The following is a 20180-nucleotide window of genomic DNA, read 5'->3' as shown; positions in this document are numbered from 1 at the left end:
TAGACTATCCTGCCCACTATCCTGCATATTCTCTTACACAGTTCTCTCCTAGACTGGCCTCTTTACTCTCTAAATCTTATCCATTATTCAAGACCCAGGTCAAATTCTTGCTTCTCTATATAGTATTCTCTGCTGGATTTAACCTAGAATGAGCAGAACTCCCAATCACTCATTTAGCATTAAATATATTGCCTTAATTTGTGTATAGCAAGAGATCAAAATGGGTCTTAAAAAATAGCTTATAAATCCCTCAAAGTCTGAGACTATCTTTCACTTCTTTATAAAGCCTAGATTATTTGACATTTGCAAATTAGCAAGAATTAGTACTTCTTGAGACCTTTTTATAATGTAACACAGTTGAGTCTTGAGATGCTAAGTAAATTAGAAGTACGATATCAGTGAATGTAACTGATGATTAAAAACATCTAAAACTCACTGTATACAATAACTCCTCTGGAGTGACAGGACTGGTGAAGATGGTACGCAGACATCGAAGACAAGCTTCAATGAACTTCAGGTCTAGAGATAACAGTCCTATTAACAGAAAATAGATTTTAGGTTCATCTTTTCAGCCATATTTAAAACTGCAAACTGATTCTAATTTTTACTTGTATAAATATGACTTCCCTACATACCTTGCAGTAAGGCAGGGATGATATGGCAATCTAGTAGAGACTTGACATTGTTTTCAGTACCCATAGCAAGACTTCCCAATACCACTGCACATTCAGTTTTCAGCTCTGTACTTGAGGTTTCTTGCTGAAGCAAGTACAACAATCTAAAAAGAATGAATTTGATAAACAGAAGAGACTAAAAAACTTAAATAAAAGTAAATTAGCTAAAAGTACTGTGACAAAAAAGACTACCAATACATCACACATACTAAAAATACTGTTGACAAGCTTATAGAGGATAGGAAATGGTCATTTGTTTTATCAGCTGATAATTTAATAAAGAAGTGTTTGGAAAAGAAAGCTAAAAGTGATTTTTTTTTCATTTTGAGCAAAAGAATAATCATATAATCTCAAGAGCTTATCAGAACTATAAATATAAAAGTTGTCCAAAGTGATCGCTATAGAAACAGCAACATCACAGTCCCTGTCATCTGCCACTTCAGAATATGAAGACAACCAATGCCAAATGCTGCTGGGTCTTACATTCAGACTAGATATGGACCTTGAAAAACCAGAGCTATAGCTCAGAGATCACAAAGGTTGAGCCTACAGGGAATATTCAGAATCCTTGTGCAGTTCTTCAAGCAAGGGGAGCTCTCTTCTTTCTTCAATTCTCCCATTTGGGGAATCAGGGGATCCTCCCATTTCCATTCCAGCTCAGCCTTCCAAACAACTACTCTCCAAATTCTAATTATCTACCACTTATGACCATCTTCTTTATTCTAAGGAAGAACTCTCACACTCCCTAAAGCATATTTTTAAATATGCTCTTATTGATTTTTAGAGAGAGGCGGGAAGGATAGAGAGATAGAAACATCAATGAAAGAGAAACATCATCAATCACCTGCCTCCTGCACGCCCCCTACAGGGGATTGAGCCTGCAACCTGGGCATGTGCCCTGACTGGGAATCGACTGATGACCTTTTGGTTTATGGGTCAATGCTCAACCACTGAGCAACACTGGCCACGCCCTAAAGCATATTTATATACTGGACACTACTCCTCTAAAAAGGCTACTGAGTGCTTTATGGTTACTAAAGTATATATTTGAAGTTGGTTATGATAAAAACAATACAACCATTAACCCTATATCAAAAGATAACAGAAAAAAAACCAAAACATTTAAAAATTCTGAATGAAAAACTTATAGGAACTGCACATAAAACTTAGTTCTGAGTAGTAGCAGCAAATTGAAAGTTATACAACTGTCATTATCTGCCAAAAGGAAGCTTATTAGGTCATCAGAAGAATTCAAACTTTCTGTTAACTTAAAAAACAGAATTTCAGCCGGAACCGGTTTGGCTCAGTGGATAGAGCGTCGGCCTGCGGACTCAAGGGTCCCGGGTTCGATTCTGGTCAAGGGCATGTGCCTTGGTTGCGGGCACGTCCCCGGTGGGGGGTGTGCAGGAGGCAGCTGATCGATGTTTCTCTCTCATCGATGTTTCTAACTCTCTATCCCTCTCTCTTCCTCTCTGTAAAAAATCAATAAAATATATTAAAAAAAAAAACAAAAACAAAACACAGAATTTCAAAAATTAGAAATTAAATACAGAAAAGCAGAATTAAAGACTAACCAGGTCTCTCTCTCTCTCTTTCTTTTTAATTCAAAAACAGATTTTGAAATCCTGAGAAATTGTTATCCATTCATAAAAAAAACCGCCAGGGCTCTAGATTGGGAAGAATGAATCAGGCTGGTATACATTGCCTCTCTATCCAAAAGGCTTTTATTGCAGGGTCAATGATCTTCCTGAATTTCCAAAAAGTATTCATACATTCACTTCACTGCCCATTCTCTGGTATTTTAATTTGTTTTGTTTTTTACAGATGCTTCAAAGAGCTCATGGCATTAATTAAGAAAATTAAGAGACTTTTCAAAAATAGAATAGGCAATACAGAAAAAAATACTAGTCTTATGGTTGAGAATGAGAAACACATTAGAATTAGTATGAATAGCAGAAAAAGGAATGATAGCAAACATACCTTGGAACGGCTCCTAAAACAATGAGATTGGCTTTCTGCTTGTTGTTTCCAATTACAGCATTTTTCATGTCTCTGAAATCAGGGGAAGAGAAAAGGGTACAATATGTTGAAATATCATGGAATAAAAATCAAAGATCAATTCTTCCACTTTATCTCTATTATGCCACATCTTGGATTGGCAAGTACAGAAGTTAGTAACAAAGTCAATGCACTGACCCTTTCCCCCCTGGAACGCCAAAGGGAAGGGATAGAAATAGGTGCTGAGTGAACGTGGGGGCTGTAAAACAGGACAGTAGTGGAGTGGGGGAAGTGGGAGATATCCTGAGTACTGGCAAAAGACTCCCAATACTAAATGCTGAGTTCTTCAAAAAAGGCCACCAAACCTTTGAATATAAAGAAATACAGATCACCTTCTCACATCTGGGAGTAGAAAATAAAAGCAACCAGCCCACAGAACATACCTGACCTTGTTTCAGGGAGAATGACTTTGTTTACTCTTTTTTTTCTGAATTCTTTTGGACTGAATATTTCTTACATATTCACCAGTAATTTTTATTCTAGCTAAACGCGTATCTTTACTTCACCAGGAATAAACTGTATTGATAGAGTATCTCTATCAATGACCAATTGATTCAGAAACATGTGGTTCGTCCCAAAGGACAGGGAAAAAAAAGCTCAAAATAAACCTGATACCACTAATAAAATGTTTAATAAAAATACTCTGATTGGTCAGTAGCCCTATCTTAATATAGAACAACTATGTGATCTACATAGCAGTGGTTCTCAAAGAGGGAAAGAGGGCATTAAAGCCCCCTACAGGCATTTCAAAAGTTTGAGGTTTCTAAAAATTTCTGGTCATAGTTTTACAAATAGAAAGCATTTTTTGTTGTTTTAAAAATATATATAATTTTCAGTATTATACCTGCCCTATAAATAAGAGGAAGATTGTACTTTTTGTTAGGAGTTATTTCATTTTGGAAAATCAGATCACTAGCACACTGGCACTCATGGTATTTGAGTCATCAGTACCATACGCCTGTATCAGCCCACATTTGTAGCCCTTGCATTCACAGTGCTTTATTAAGTTTTCTAACATAGTCGCACCTAAGCATTTACATATTGAAACATTAGAAATTACCTTATTTTTTATTTCTCCTTTATATTATATGGAGGGAAGGCATTATTTTTAGAGTTATGTATGTGAGTTGGTTATATTATGGATTTAATTTCAGCATAGTACAGGGATGTTACAAAATATTTATAAGGGGAAGTCAGGCTATAGAGCCTCGGAGTTCTTAGCTCACCCATTTCTTTCTAGCCCCAAATAAGCTCCCCTAGGTACTTGACCAGCATCTCTTTTGACTTATCACATTATCTTGTAGAAAAGCAGAGTAGAAAACAGAGGGGGAGGAAAGTTACTTTAAAAAACATCAACTAACTGTTACAGTCAGCATGTATTTCCAACACCAACCAAATTCACTGGCATTTAAAACCCTAGTAATAATTATAATATCCTTTTCCTCTATTACCTTTGATTATTGCAGAAAAACACTACTATGGCATAGTGCTCTGCTGAAAGCTTGAGCCAAACACTGTGCATCTGCCCAGTCTTCTTGCATTAGCTCAGTGCCTGAGGGTAGGCCTAATTTTCAGGACCTGATCTGTCTCTCTGTGAACTATAGTCAGATCTTCCATATGGTTCACAGGGTAAATAGTAGGAGTATTATTTGCTTACCAAGGTTCTTACCAAATTCTGATACTTGATCTTAAAACTACGTGATATCAAAACCTCATTTAGCAAAACACAGTTGTGAGACTGGACACCTAGGCTCCTGCCTCCTTGTGGATGCCTGCAGTTTTCTTAAGCTTACTTCGAAATTATCAGCTTACAGACCAAGCAGTTTGCCATTTGCTCTCATCTTCTTTCCTTCTCTGTGTTCTGCCTATACCAATGCGGCACATTCATTTGTCCAGCAGCTATCTATTGGTGCCATTCTGGATGCTCTCTCTCTCTTATGGAACTCCCAACCATAACATTTTCCCAGATGTCTCCCCATTCTTCCTAAACTAAGCAGAAATGAGGTATCCCCACATTACCATATAAACACATTCCAAATATCTGAAAGCATGTCAGAGTGAATGTTCTTAGAAAAACAAACAAAACCCCTTCCAACTGTCCAGTACTCTTAAAAGTTTGCAAAAAGGGCCGAAACCGGTTTGGCTCAGTGGATAGAGCGTCGGCCTGCGGACTCAAGGGTCCGGGTTCGATTCCGGTCAGGGGCATGTACCTTGGTTGCGGGCACGTCCCCAGTAGGGGGTGTGCAAGAGGCAGCTGATCGATGTTTCTCTCTCATCGATGTTTCTAACTCTCTATCCCTCTCTCTTCCTCTCTGTGGAAAATCAATAAAATATATTAAAAAAAAAAAAGTTTGCAAAAAGGACATGGAGGAGCCAGCTCTAATCAGTAAAATATGCCTATGCTAGATAAGGAAGAAGAGATGTGAATGCCTGGCAAATAAATTCTATTCAGCTATTGCTATAAAGGGATGCTATAATTTCTATGAAAGAGTTAAAACAAAAAAAGACGATAATTATCACAATACCAATCTTTAGCAGACCTAAGTACAGTGTAGGATCCCATTTCAGAGCCAGAGCCAGCCAGATGAAGTTTCTTGTTCCCAATAACAGCTATTTTCTCATCTCCGTATCCCCTCCCTCACAACTTTATTCCCTTCCCCGGCTAACTACTCACTTTCCAGGGCTACACTCTGATGTCATGTGACTTCCTCCAAGAAGCATGACCTGACAACTCCCAGGTATGGTTTAGATGGCCCTCCCAGGTACCCTCTATCATAACACACTCATTACTTTTTAGGATAGAAATCTGTCTCATAAGAGGCAATAAAGTCAGCCTGACCTGGAACCATCAGAGAAGTTACTATCAGTGGACCATAAAATGTACCATATAGAAATCCGTATTTTTGTAAAATGCAAACTCGTAACTATCATCTAACATGGAAGCACAACAAAACTATGCAAGATTTATATACTGCTTTGAAGTTTACAAAGCATTCCATAACCATTGTTTTATTTAATCTTCATCACAACCTTGAGTAAGATTAACCCCACTTTACAGATGAGGAAGCTAAACTCAGGTTTGGGGATTTTCTCAGAGCTCCGCATTAAATATGAGAGCTGGTATCAACCTACATACATATTTTTTTTGTTAATTCTCCCCCAAGGATATTTTTCCACTGATTTTTAGAGAGTGGAAGGGAGGGGAAGAGACAGAAACATCGATGTGAGAGAAACACATTGATTGGTTGCCTCCCACACATGCCCCAACCAAGGCCTGGATGGAACCTGTAACTGAGATACATCCCTTGACTGGGAATCAAAACTGGGACTCTTCAGTCCACACGCTGACGCTCTATCCACTGAGCCAAATTGGCTAGGGCTAAACCTATATTTTTATACCACGTATTTTTTCCATTACCTCCGGCCTATCAGGCATTTGGAACCATCTAATAAAAAAGACAAAAGAATTCAGGAAATATGTTTCCCTTTTTCCTCCTGTGTTTCAATTTTACATTTTTATACAAAATAAAAGTATTTCTAACTTTCAGTCAAAGACATCCTTTTCCCAGTAGATCAAAGAAATATAGTCGCATGTCTACCAACTTTTAATGTTGGGGGTTGGGGGGGGAATGACCTACTTATATACTACAGATATCCAACAATTAGTTTTGAACTCAGCATGTGATAGGCTCTATGAAGGATACAAAAGTATCATATAATGGGATGCTTAATCTAAAGAGTTAACAATTTCCTTGGAAAGACCAAAATAACACTAACAATGTAAGGCTATATTATAAATTGAGTGCTTATAGGGCTGAGAAAAGTACATGAAAAGGACAAGCTTAACAGATTTTGAGGCAATAGTGAGAACTAAGATGAACCTTAGAGAATGGCCAGGATTTGAATAAGTGGATGGGGAGGGCAAAAAGAAAAGCCACTCGTGTAAGACCATACTGAAAATAAAAATGGCATATTTCTGGAACAGTACCAGAAGCCTGGACTAAAAATTATGTTCCCCTTAGGAACATAAAATTAGAAAAGTGATGGGGAGAACAGATAAACTAAAGGGAGGAGGATTAAGGAGCAATCATGGTTTTGATCAGAAAACAAACATGAAGGAAGCAATAACTAAGGACGAGAAGCTGAATGTGGAATGGATTGGAATGCAGATATTACTTAAGTCAAGAGAGATAACTAAATGGCTAATGCCCTTCCTTTGTGATACCAAGGCCACCTGCACTTAATCAAACTATGGCGACTATCTCTTTAGTTACCTGTCTCCTCCTTTAGAATTTTGGATCTTCCAGAGTAGTACCACTTTATCCTTATACTAGAGGCCCGGTGCATGAAATTCGTACACTGGGGGGTGGGATTGGGGGCGGGGGCCTCAGCCGGGCCTGTGCCCTCTCACAGTCCGGGAGCCCTTAGGGGATGTCCGACTGCTGCAGAGGCAGGTGAGGCTCCCGCCACTGCTGCTGCGCTAGCCAGCCGTGAGCCCAGCTTCTGGCACACTGACCACCAGGGGACAGCTCCTGCGTTGAGCGTCTGCCCCCTACTGGTCAGTGCGCGTCATAGCGATCGGTTGTTCCGCTGTTCAGTCGATTTGCATATTAGCCTTTTATTATATAAGATAGTTCCACACTATCACAATGCCTAGAACTTGTTAGGCACTCAACAAATGGTTGTTGAAGGAATTAGTCTATCCAGGTATCTGGTTGTGACACTTGATTAGGGTGGCAACCATTGGAATCATTAATACAAAGAACTTTTGAAAAAGCATTTAACAAGGTGATTTCATAGGTACAGGAAATGTGATATGTAACATATCTTGAGTGACTACTTCAAGTCTGGGTGCCTGGGTGCAGAGAACACTAGGAAGCTTGGAGAATAAATCCCTCAGAAATACAAGGATCTCTCTTAATTTTGGACACACTGAATTCCCTCTAAGGTGAGATAAGAATATCCAGATAGAAAAGCCAAAAAGTAAGCCTTGGGGATATACCACTCCTTGAGAATCGGAAAACAAGAGCCAATATTAAGATGTTACAAATATGCAATCGTCTAAACATTTTTAGCTAAAATCTAGCTAGAATCTTAAATTTGCCCACTAATGAATGAACTAAAGACGCACTTAATTTTACATGGAAATTAACCTTTCTACTTCTTATCTTCGCATGGTAAAGAGAAAAGGCTCAACTATTAAAACAACATATACAGTGCCTATAATAGCATATGTCTAAATTAAGAGTATTATGATGGTGATCAAAACCAAGAGAGAAAGTAAGCATTGCATAGTGCCATTAAAACAGTAGAAAAAGTAAGAAGAGAATTGAGATCTAGATCTGCTGGAGAAACAGTTTCAGTCAGTCAGGTATAAGCATATTCATTCCTAAGCAATCAAAATAGCGTAAGTTTTAAGTAAAAACATAATATTACCTAAAACCAGAAAATTATCTTTAAAATTATTGAAGGTGGGAGTCTGAAGCTAAAAGATCCATTATGTCACTTTCACTTTGAACCAGTATTACTTTTTGCTTACCTGAAGAAGCTTTTGTTTGGAATACTGTACATTCATTTTTGGTCTAATAGGTGTAAAGTAGCCAAAAAGTACACTGGCTACTGAAAACTACAATCTGAGTATAAAGTCTGACCTACTTGTGAAAACTCACTGTTCATTAGGACATCTATAAAATAAGGGGAAAAAACATATTTGTGGATAGCTAGAATAAGGCAATATGATAAACAACTTAAATTATTTGGATTTGGAAAATTACAAACATACTCCTCTGTCCCTGAAATTATAATTATTATGATGTTATTTTTGGATAATGTAATATCCAACATTCAAATACAGTAAGTTATCTATTATATAGCATGGTTAGGAAATGAGATATAGTCAAATTCCAATTAAAATTAACATTGCCATATGTGAATTGCCAATTTTAAAAGAACTTGATAATGATGATCAATAAATCACTAAAAATAACTAAAATAGATTATAAAAAATAACTAAGGTTATTTTTAACATAAAGCTTTGAATCAGGAGGCACTTGAGAAATTTACAGTGAACTTCAAGTCAACTCAGCCATTTATTGTATACCTACTATATGTATAAATTGAACAGAACTGAGAATTGGCAGTAATTTAGTTCATTCTTACAAATTATCCCATAGTATAGATTTTTGGAATGTATGTAGTGTCAGATACAGTTCTAACTTGTATATATAACTGCTCAAAAATTAGGAGTTATTGTATTTAACTCTTTATTTTACTAATATATGATCATAAATCACTTGACATTCTCTAATAATGAATAGTGCAATTTAATAATTACATTTATAAATGCCAAAATACTAGTATTTTTATATATGTAATCATTCCAAAGAACATTAAAAATGTGCTAAAGCACTGTGGAATAATATGGCAGCATATAATTAAGTGGTTTACAAATATGAAAAGATATATACACATATACAAATATACAGATATTCTTGATATCAAAGTTACTACCACATATACAATCAGCTTAACTATCTATATGTAAAAAGTATGTCAATTTGATCTAGTAATTTCTAGAGAATCTTGCCAGCCTTTAAATCATAATCCTCTGACTGAATTGTCTCAGAATACATACTTTTAAACAAGACTAAGAATCACTCCATTTCATTTGGTATTCAAGTCATCTTTGTTTATGTTTACCTATAAAACTTCTAAAAATAACTGATTAAAAAGTATTAAGGGAATAAATATGTACGAGTATGTGTATATATAAACACAGATGTATATAAATTTCTTTTTATTAAGATTTTTGTTTTGAATTATTCTAAAACTTATCCTTTAATTTAAAATTTCTTAAAAACCAAAGGCTTGATTTTATGGGAGCTTATATCTTTAGCTCATGTAAGAAAATGGAACCTGTCTATATCTTACTGAAAGCAGAGGTACATAATTTTCTAGAAAATCAAGTAATCATTACCAAAATAAACATATTTCATTGGTACATAAAAATACTTAAGAAGATCCTTTTTAGAAATGTCCACTTGGTGAAAACTTCAGAACAATTCTATAGTATCCACAACTGTCTGCCTGAGTTTACAAGAGAGATCTGGTCTAAATTTTGTGTTTCTATTCAACTGGGAAACTACAAAACCAGCCATATTTGCTTATATCATCTTTTGTCTTTCAACATAGGGAATATCAACATAGGGCTATACAGGGTTATCTGCTGATCTTTTCATGGAGAATCATTAATCAGGAGTTCAAACTTAGATATATTTTTTAACACACACACACACACACACACACACACACACACCCCCACAAAAACAAACCACAGTGTTCAAGCAGCTTTGTTTCACAAATTACAAAATCATTTAAACAATTACTCTTCAACTATGAGATTTAACATGGTTGAGTTAATATCATAGTAACTTCACCAAAAAAATCCTGCAATTGTTTTCTTTTAAGTCACATGCAGATCTCCATATTTGAGGAAGCTCAGAATTTTCCACGCAGAATAGTTTATCTGATACACCTACTCTGTTGTAGATGCAAAGGCTACATAGTTTTTGACCTACACAAGTTCTGTTTATATCTTACGCCATATCTAAAGATCTTCTATTCAGTTATGTATTTGAAACTTTGCTTTTTTAGGACCTAATTCTGTAGTCACACCTTTGATACAATAGGGCCATTCAAATCAATGTTAAATATTTTATTACTAACAAAAAAGTTATCTATAGATAACTCATTCTTCAACAACTGAAATTAAGCAGTTCTTATGCTTAATAGCATTTTTCAACAAGGGATACTCATTGAGTAGATAAAATGGTCTTTTTATGTTATCTACAAAGAAGTTCCCTCCATTTATGGGTAAGGCTATATGCCTGTAATTCAGCTGAGATTAGTTACAGACCATGATAAAACTCACTATTCACCTTTAACTTCTTCAATTTTTGTTTTTCCTGCAATTATGTTTTATATGTTCACAATCTTATTGAGAAAAATCAGTTTAATATAGATAGAAAAATAAAAACTCCAGTTGTCTTACAGCTAAAGCTAATTGTCAATTCTATCTTTCTAATGGGATATTTTGTTTTTTATTTTTATTTTTTTTAATATATTTTATTGATTTTTTACAGAGAGGAAGAGAGAGGGATAGAGAGTTAGAAACATCGATGAGAGAGAAACATCGACCAGCTGCCTCCTGCACACCCCCTACTGGGGATGTGCCCGCAACCAAGGTACATGCCCTTGACCAGAATCGAACCTGGGACCCTGGAGTCCGCAGGCCGACGCTCTATCCATTGAGCCAAACCGGTTTCGGCTCTAATGGGATATTTTGGATTCAAAGTGTATTACTTCAGCCTCTGTCCTTCCTTTATTTAAAACTAGAGGCCTGCCGACACTGGTTTGGCTCAGTGGATAGAGCGTCAGTCTGCGGACTGGAAGGTCCCAGGTTCGATTCCAGTCAAGGGCATGTACATTGGTTGCGGGCACATCCCCTGGTGGGGGGTGTGCAGGAGGCAGCTGGTCGATGTCTCTCTATCATCGATGTTTCTAGCTCTCTATCCCTCTCCCTTCCTCTCTGTGAAAAATCAATAAAATATATTTAAAAAAAAAACACAAAAAAGAACTAGAGGCCTGGTGCATTAATTCGTACATGGGTGGGGTCCGATCAGAGCCGTCTTGCCCAGTCCCGATCAGGGCCAATGGGAGCCAGCCGGCCAGGAGGGACTGCAGGAGGTTGGCCACCAGCCCCAATCATCTGGGGAGGGACCGTGGGAGACTCCAAGGCATGTCCGGCCCTCTTGCCCAGTCCCGATTGGCCAGATCACAGCAGCAAGCTAACCTACCAGTCAGAGCGTCTGCCCCCTGGTGGTCAGTGCACATCATAGCGACTGGTCGAGCGGTCGACCCGGTTGGACACTTAGCATATTACGCTTTTATTATATAGGACTAGTAGGCCATCTTTGGCTGTTTACACTCTGTGGCCACCTCCCTTCTACCTACCTATTTTGGTCTAGTAATGGTCTCTGGTTGACATAATAGTGGCTGTATAATGTGTATAAAAAGGAAAAAAATGGTTAACTTTCTTTTCCTAAACCTCATTTTGGTTCCCTTTCTATCAACATTGTATTATTCCAATATTAGACAAGTTTCCTTTAAAATAAAAATATAATTCACTTATTCTCTGGACTATATAATTTTCAGATAATTCCAAAGTTCAGGAAAGAATTAAGTCAGAAAGAATAAATATTTCTCTCTGGGAAAAGAGAAGCTTTACCAAATCACACTACACATAACCCTATAAGGCCAGCTCTATTCTGACATAAAGTGAAATGATTCTGCGTGATTTGTCTCTTTCAAACCATAAACAAGTAGCAATGAAATTTACTGGAATGTATTATTACTCACATTCTCTTCTCTGAATCAAGAATTCTAGCCCCTCTCCCTCTTCTCCTTGAGTTTGAACTGTTTTATCTGTTTAACATTTTTTATTTGCATTTTCCTTTCTCTTCTTTAAGGAGAATCATCGTTTTGTGTTTGTTTTTTTGTTAATTCTTACCTGAGGATATTTTTTCCATTGATTTTTAGAGAGAGTGGAAGGGAGAAGGAGTGACACACAGAGAAAAACATCAATGTGAGGGAGACACATTGATTGATTTCCTCCCACACGCAAGCCTGCCATCCAGTTATATGCCCTTGACTGGAATCGAACCTGGGACCCTTTAGTCTGCAGGCCAACACTATCCACTGAGCCCAACTGGCTAGGGCTTCATCTTATTTTTGAAATTGTCTTATATTAGGGCCTTTTAACGATTAACCACTTTATTGCTAATTTGTAGTACTAAATTTTGTATGTCTGACTTAATTCTTACAACAATTGGCAAGATGGGCAGTATTACTCTCACTTTAAAGATGATGAAGCTAAGGCTGAAGGCAATAAAGCAACTTGCCAAGCACACACTAGGAAAGGACTCCACTACAAAATGTCAGAACCAGGAATTCAACATACTGTTGTCCAACTCCAAAGCCCATTCTCCTTCCACTCCACCATCCCTTCACAAAAACCTTTCTTACCTGTCTTAGCTAACAGCTAAGTGTCTGAGACTTGACAAGTTTTTAAGAGGTACTAAGGCTAGAAAATAGAAAACTACACCTTAACTGGTTGTTATAATGTGCTCTTTCCAACTTTTTAATGCTTTATTTAATATTTTACCAACTTTTAATAAGCTACAGTGTTCTTTGGTAAATAAAAAATCCTGAAATTGACAATACTCGAATTAGCTAGTCAGATCAGATACAACTCAAGATATAAGTCTTTTATATAAAATCCTTGATTGATAAACTTAGCTCTTCTCCTAAATACTACTATGGTTATAGTAGCAGTGAAAAAAGTAATAACATCATCTTCTACTATTATTCACTGAGCACTTCATGAGTCTGACATTTCAACTAAACTATTTATTGAGGAATCTTAAGTGATTCTTAGTTTAGGTGATTAGATTAAGTTGCCTCGTGATTTCTAGGATTATCAATATACACTGCTTGGTTGTGTGTGTGGAGTGTCTGCCTGTCTAAGGAGAAGTATTACATTAAACCTTTCCTCCCCTCAACTAAGTTGTGTATGTAAGTATAACCCAACCTGATTTAACAGATAGATTTAATACCACATTTTCTGACAATAATCAAACTAGCCTAAAAGGGGCTGATGAAATCATTATAAAGTCCCCTATTTAAGGGGACAAAAGCACAGTTAACACAATGAGAAAAGAAATACCATCTCCTATTTCTGTAAACTGAGAAGATACGGTGTCAAGTATCCCAGGTGGGTCTCCATCCAGCTCCTAACTTTCCCTTCCTCATTTCCAAGACTTCCCTTCTACAATGCCTTGGGGGCTGAGAGGTAGAAGAGAGGTTGGGGTTGAATAAGAATTGCAGTCAGTAGCCTTGCCATGGCTGAGCAAGTTAAACTGAAGGCACTATTGGCTGATAACACTAGCAGGGTAAGAGAAGAAGAAAGGGACTCATTTGTGCCTTTGCTGCTATCCCAAATGTATCTCATCCTGACCCTTGTTTGTGTCCTCCTTCCCCTGGTCACAGTTCAGGCCTGCAGGTGCAATGTGGTTCCCTTAGGCTAAACCTTATCGCTTAGAACTATGGTGTTAAGCGCATGATAATCTGCTCTTTGAAGAATTCTGTCTTTCAATCAGTTACAATCTTATCACACTTGTCCCAATTAATTTTTTAAAGCATAATCACTTCAGGTATGTTATTTAAAAATACTTCCTCTCATTAAACATGGAATTTTAGATAAAAGAAGGGCATTTACAAGAGTTTATTTAAATTTCTAATGACTGCTTTCTAAATTCTGATATTTAAAACATCACTAGGGTATTAGAACCTTAGAGACAGTTGAGTTAACCAAAATCAAAACAAACAGAAAATCCTCTGAGCTATTCTCCTAATCCTTTTCAATTATAAAAGATCATCAATTTTGTTCTCTTGCTTTTGCTGGAGATTAAAGTCACAAAAGCATTCTCCAAAGGAACATTCTTTAAAATGTACAAGTATCCTATAAAAAAATGAAGCTAGTCATGTCAGTTAACTATACAACAGACAATTCTTTAACAGTACAATATTAAAGTCATGACTATTAAGGGGACTTTCCAATATGGCAGAAAAAAAGCTGTAACCCTGCATTTTCAGAATTGTAATATTTATTTGGCAGATTCAAACATGAAAACAAACAAGACTTGATAGACTCTTAAATACATACTACTTACATGACACCTTGTAGAACTTTCTGGGGATCAGGGTCAAATAGCCTGTCAACATAGTGGCGACTGCTAGCTGTTACTTCCTAGAAAGTGGGGGGAAAAATTATGACATCTGAAGCCATGCAAATCACAAATTCACAGCATCACCCACAACATCAAATAGCTATATAATCTAACTTAAGGTAAGTGCATTAGAATGTCTACAAAATGCTTATTATATTAAATCATTCTGAGAAAGGTTGTGACAAGATAAATAAAAAGATGAGGAAGAAGATAGCTGGTTCTCACTGAAAACATAACTAGACAGTAGGACCTTTGTGCTAAGCCCTGCAAGTTTTGCCAATGGAAGTACTGGGCATTAAGAAGCAGTGAAGTTTCTTAACTAGCTGTTGGATGTCACTATGTATGAAAAAGAGATAGGAACATTGCTTCTGTTTAGTGCCCACTAAAGGGAAAGAAAACCTGGGTCTCAGCAAGGAAAAGGGGTAGGGACTTCATCAATGGTCTTCGAGGGGTAGTCTAGGTGCAAGAGAAAGTCCCTCAGATTGATGTACAGTAGCTGCACTGCTAGAATGCAGACATATGCAAAAATATACACTAAAACAAAGGAGTTGTCACTTTCTGTGAGGGGACAATAATTAGGAATTAGAGTGATTTTTCAGGTCCGAGACAGTTAGCTAGGCTGAAATGGCTAAAGCTGGATATAAGGGGGAGAGTTAGTGCATAAAGAGCAGGAGGAGACACTTACCTCCTTTTATTTGTATCATGGGGCTTGTTCTATTATGTTATTTCTTACATATAATAGTGATTTTTTTACCTTTAACTCTCAATACTTAACCTTATTTAAAACAAAGAGCATTCTTAATTATTAGTTTAAGAACCAAAGAAAAAGCATTTCTGTCCCTTGCTTTTTCTTCCTGATGCCTGCTGAAATATACTCATGTACCCATTAGCAATAAATTATTATAGAGAAGAGGAAATACTTCTCAAATTTACCCAGAACGCAGATCAGTAAAGAGTTCATTGCCAATACACAGTGCCAGCTTAAGTTTCTGAGTCAGCAAAAGTAACTGAAGAAACACTACATAAATTCTACTTTCCTGACAATACAGTTAAAAAAAATCAAAGCATATTTTTATATTATGAGCTTGCAAGCAAAATATACTCACAGGCAACTCAAATGCCCACTTTAAAATGTATTCCATTTATAAAGAACGAAGCCAGAGGTATATCACATTACCTGGCTTCAAATTACACTACAGAGTTACAATAATCAAAACAACATGGTATTGGCAGAAGAACAGACACACAGACCAATGGAACAGAATTGAAAACCCAGAAATAAAAGCACAGGTATTTGGGCAAACAATTTTTAACAAAGGAGCCCAAAACACACAATGCAGAAAAGAAACAGAATCTTCAATTAATGATGCTGGAAGAATTGGAAAGCCACATGCAAAAGAATGAAACTAGATTACAGTTTGTCCCCTTGTACAAAAATGAATTCGAAATGGATCAAAGATCTAAATATAAGATCTGAAACAATAAAATCCACAGAAGAAAACATAGGTACTAAACTTATGGACCTGAGTTGTAGAGAACATTTGGATTTGACCCCAAAGGCAAGGGGAAGTAAAGGCAAAACTAGTTGAGTAGGACCATATCAAACTAAAAAGCTTCTGCATAGCAAAAGAAACCGACAACAAAGCAAAAGGGCAACCAATGGGATGGGAGATGATATTTGCAAACAACAGCTCCGACATTGGGCATTAATACCCAAAATATATACAGAACTCATACAGCCCTACATAGTTTGACTCAATGGTTAGAGCGTCGGCCTGCGGATTGAAGAGTCCAGGGTTTGATTCCAGTCAAGGGCACATGCCCAGGTTGTGGGCTCAATCCCCAGTAGGGGGCATGCAGGATGCAGCCGACCAGTGTTTCTCTTTCATGTCAATGTTTCTCTCTCTCTCCTTCTAAAATAAATACAAAGACATATCCTATCCTATATAATAAAAGCCCAGCGACCAAATGGCAGATGTCCAGAATGACTGGTCAACCAGTCGCTATGACGTGCACTGACCACCAGGGGGCATATGCTCAACGCAAGAGCTGCCCTCTAGTGGTCAGTGCACTACCACAGTGGGAGTGTTGCTCGGCTGACTGGAATGAGCAGCTGCTCCCGCTGCGAACTCCGGGCGGACGGGCAGGAACCCGGGCTGCCGGGCTGCCGGGCTGCGATCATTGCCTCCTCGTCCCAGGCTCCTCCTCCTGGCTCCCTGCCGCCTGCTGCCAGGCTCGCATAGCTGACCCCGGAGGCTGGGAGGCAGGTTCGTGGCCGCCATGGGACTGAGGCCTACTCCACCACATCTCAGTGCTATTGTCCCTGGGCCCGCCCCGACCAGGTCCCCTGGAGAGGCGAGTGCTCCAGCTCCATGGAAGATGCCGGACCAGGGAGCAGATGCTCAGAAGGCAGGTCCACCACCACTCGGCAGACTGGGATGAGTGGCGCTCCCACAGTGGGCCCATCCCCGCAGGCCACGTCCCCCACCAGTGCACATCCCATGCACCGGGCCTCCAGTTTTAAAAACTGATCTTTGATTTTACTGCTCCTGTCCACACACTCTCCCACAGCTTCTACATCTCTTGCCTCTCCATGTGGTTTTTAAAAAGGTAGTTGAGTTTAAGATCTGCATATTAAACAACATAAATGTTCCCATTAGTAGCAATTTTCTTTACTGTTCTGAGTAGCTACTATATGTAAGGCACTGAGGAAGTAATTAAAGATTTAAAAAATATTTAGTAAGGCACCATCTCTGACCTCAATAATGCATATTCTATTGTAATCATGTTTACATACTTTATATTCCCTACTTGAATACAAACATGAAGGCAGCACTGAGGAGGGACTTAATAAACCAGGGGAATCAGTGAAGACTTCTTAGAGGAGTTGTTTTGGGAAATGAGTAAGAGCGCACAAGAATGGGCAAAGAAAGAAAGAATCAGTGTCATAATCACAGCAATGGTGCAAGTGAAGCCAACCCCCATATACCATCAGCAAGTATCCCAGGAGCTGGCACTGAAAAAGGAGGGAGGGTGCAGCGGTGACCACAGAATGTAAAACACAAAAGGCTAACCAACAGGTGACCACAACTGCAGAGCTCAGATAGGCTTTGTTTTAAGTTCTATGCGAGGTGCCAAAGAAGGCAGAAGAGAATGCTATGGCAAAGCCTTGTATTTAAGAAGCTTACACTCTGTAAGGTCAGTCATGTACACAAAAAAATAATCTCCTCTGAGCTGCCTAGGTATTAGTAAGCTGAGGCGATATAATCACTTACTCACTTTTATTTTACTTGGTGCTTTTGCCTAACATATTCATTCGTCTGTCTATATAGAACAATTCCTATTATTTCACTGCTTTCCTTTAGGTCCGTGGTCGGCAAACTGCGGCTCTTTGGCCCCTTGAGTGTGGCTCTTCCACAAAATACCACGGCCTGGGCGAGTCTATTTTGAAGAAGTGGCGTTAGAAGAAGTTTAAGTTTAAAAAATTTGGCTCTCAAAAGAAATTTCAATCGTTGTACTGTTGATATTTGGCTCTGTTGACTAATGAGTTTGCCGAACACTGCTTTAGGTCACCTCTCCCCTCCCAGCCCTCTTTTCTCTTCTTTCAAAAGGCAGCCTGGAAATGTAAGAATTTGAGAGAGAAGGCAATTGGTACAGATATTAAATAGGTTGGTGTGGAAAAGCTTCTCTAAGAAGGTGACATACATATGGGCCTTCCTTCCCCTCTTCCTCTGTCTCCAAGGGCCATTTCTTCTCCAGCTCACTTTTAACTGCCTCTATAACTTTCTAAATAAACTTCCTCTTATAATTTGAAAAAAAAGAGAAGGAAACATCTGAACAAAGACCTGAAGAAGGTAGAGGAGTAAGTCGTGCAGCTATCTGGAAGCAAAGCTTTTTAGGCAGAGAGAAGAACAAATGCAAAGGCTCTGAAATGCGAAGTGTCTGCTGTGCTCAAACAACAGGCAGAATGAGCCAAGGAGAAAGCAGCAGGAGACAGGTCAGAGAAGAGGGGCCAGATGGTAAGGAGCATCTTGTCCAATATAATCACCACTAGCCTCCTATGGCTAATGAGCATTTGAAATATGGCTAGGAACTGAACTTAAACTTTAACTTTAATTAATTAAAAATTAAAAACCAATACAGGCTCTTTCCAGGTGGCGTCAAGCCATGGGCATCTCTCGGGACAACTGGCATAAGCGCTGCACTACTGGGGGCAAGAGAAAACCCTACCACAAGAAGCAAAAACAGGAGCTGGGACGCCCTGCTGCCAACACTAAGATTGGCCCATGCCGCATAGACACAATATGTGTGTGGGGAGGCAACAAGAGGTACCGTGCCTTGAGGCTGGACGTGGGCAACTTCTCCTGGGGCGTGGAGTGTTGTATGCTCAAAGATATTGCTGCTGTCTACAGTGCATCAACAACAAACTGGTCCACAGCAAGCCCCTAGTAGAGAACTGCATTGCACTCACTGACAGCACACCGTACAGACTACGCACTGCCTCTGGGCTGCAAGAAGGGGGCCAAGCTGACTCCCCAGGAGGAAGAGACTTTAAACAAAAAATTATCCAAGAAAATTCAGATGAAATATGATGAAAAGAAAGAGAATGCCAAAATCAGCAGTCTTCTCAAAGAGCAGTTCCAGCAGGCAAGCTTGCTTTGTGCATGCTTAGATTCAAGACCAGGCCACAGGCCAACGTGGCCGAGCAGATGGCTGTGTGTTAGAGGGCAAGGAGCTGGAGTTCTAGCTGAGGCAAATTAAGGCCCAGGAAGGCAAATATATCCTCTTCCCTCCTATCGTAGCTCATGTAAACAAGGTGTGTATTGTTCCAAAAAACAAACAAACACAAATCCAACACTGTATTCAGTTATTAGAAAACTTTTAAAAGTGTTTAGAACTACGTGGGTATGCAATCTACTTTTTCAAGTATAAATTTTATGAACCCTAAATACCAAACAAGTATTTCCAATCAACATTTAATATCCAAATTGTGTAAAATACACATCAGATTTTGAAGACTTGCTATAAAAAAGCAAAATAATTTCACCAATAATTCCTCACATCGATTACATGTTGAAGTACTATTTTGCTATATTGGTTTAAATAAGATATATTAAAATTAATTTCTTATACTTTTCTTTTTACTTTTCAGCATGGCTACTAGAAAATTTAAAATTATGTGTGTGGCTTGCATTGTTTTTCTACTGCACAGCACTGGAATAGAGCTTTGCTTGTCATTATAAGGATTTTTATTTTTATGGTGTGCGTTGGAAAGCAATTAGAATTTTGGGAAAGTAGAGACATGATCTAAATTTGTTTTAAAAGGATCTCTCTGGTTGTAGTTTTAGAAACAGACAAATGTGTGGAGGGAGTTAGAAGACAAAAAGCAGGGAAACTAGGCAGGGGTCTATTTCAATAATCAGGAATGCTATTATTTCAGAGAAATAATACTATCCTGGACTAGGGCAAAAGTTTTGGAGGTGGATTCCTGATTAATGTTAAAGCTGAAATGACAGTCAAATTGGATATGCTGTCAGACTAGAGGTGGAAAGTAAAAGAAGAGAGAAGCCAAGAATAACACCTAAGGATCTTGCCTGAGCAC

At 38.2% G+C, this 20180-nt stretch overlaps 1 protein-coding gene across 2 annotated transcripts in view; it reads right to left on the bottom strand.

Annotated features, from left to right (window-relative positions):
* ARMC8 (armadillo repeat containing 8) overlaps positions 1-20180 on the bottom strand; it is a 91232-nt gene that overhangs the window by 48212 nt on the left and 22840 nt on the right. The window contains exons 2-5 of one of the 2 annotated variants that reach the window (XM_028128467.2): positions 14522-14598; positions 2655-2726; positions 636-778; positions 437-534 (exon numbers count right to left, since the gene is read on the bottom strand). In XM_028128467.2, coding sequence (XP_027984268.1) covers positions 437-534; positions 636-778; positions 2655-2726; positions 14522-14598 — 390 coding nt within the window. The remainder of the gene's footprint in view (positions 1-436; positions 535-635; positions 779-2654; positions 2727-14521; positions 14599-20180) is intronic. The other variant, XM_054708172.1, reaches the window with a different exon arrangement.

The sequence above is a fragment of the Eptesicus fuscus genome, chromosome 18, assembly GCF_027574615.1.
Source record: "Eptesicus fuscus isolate TK198812 chromosome 18, DD_ASM_mEF_20220401, whole genome shotgun sequence".
NCBI classification, from domain to species: Eukaryota; Metazoa; Chordata; class Mammalia; order Chiroptera; family Vespertilionidae; genus Eptesicus; species Eptesicus fuscus.
Note: the sequence above shows the minus strand (reverse complement) of the source record. Positions and strands in the feature narration are given on the sequence as shown.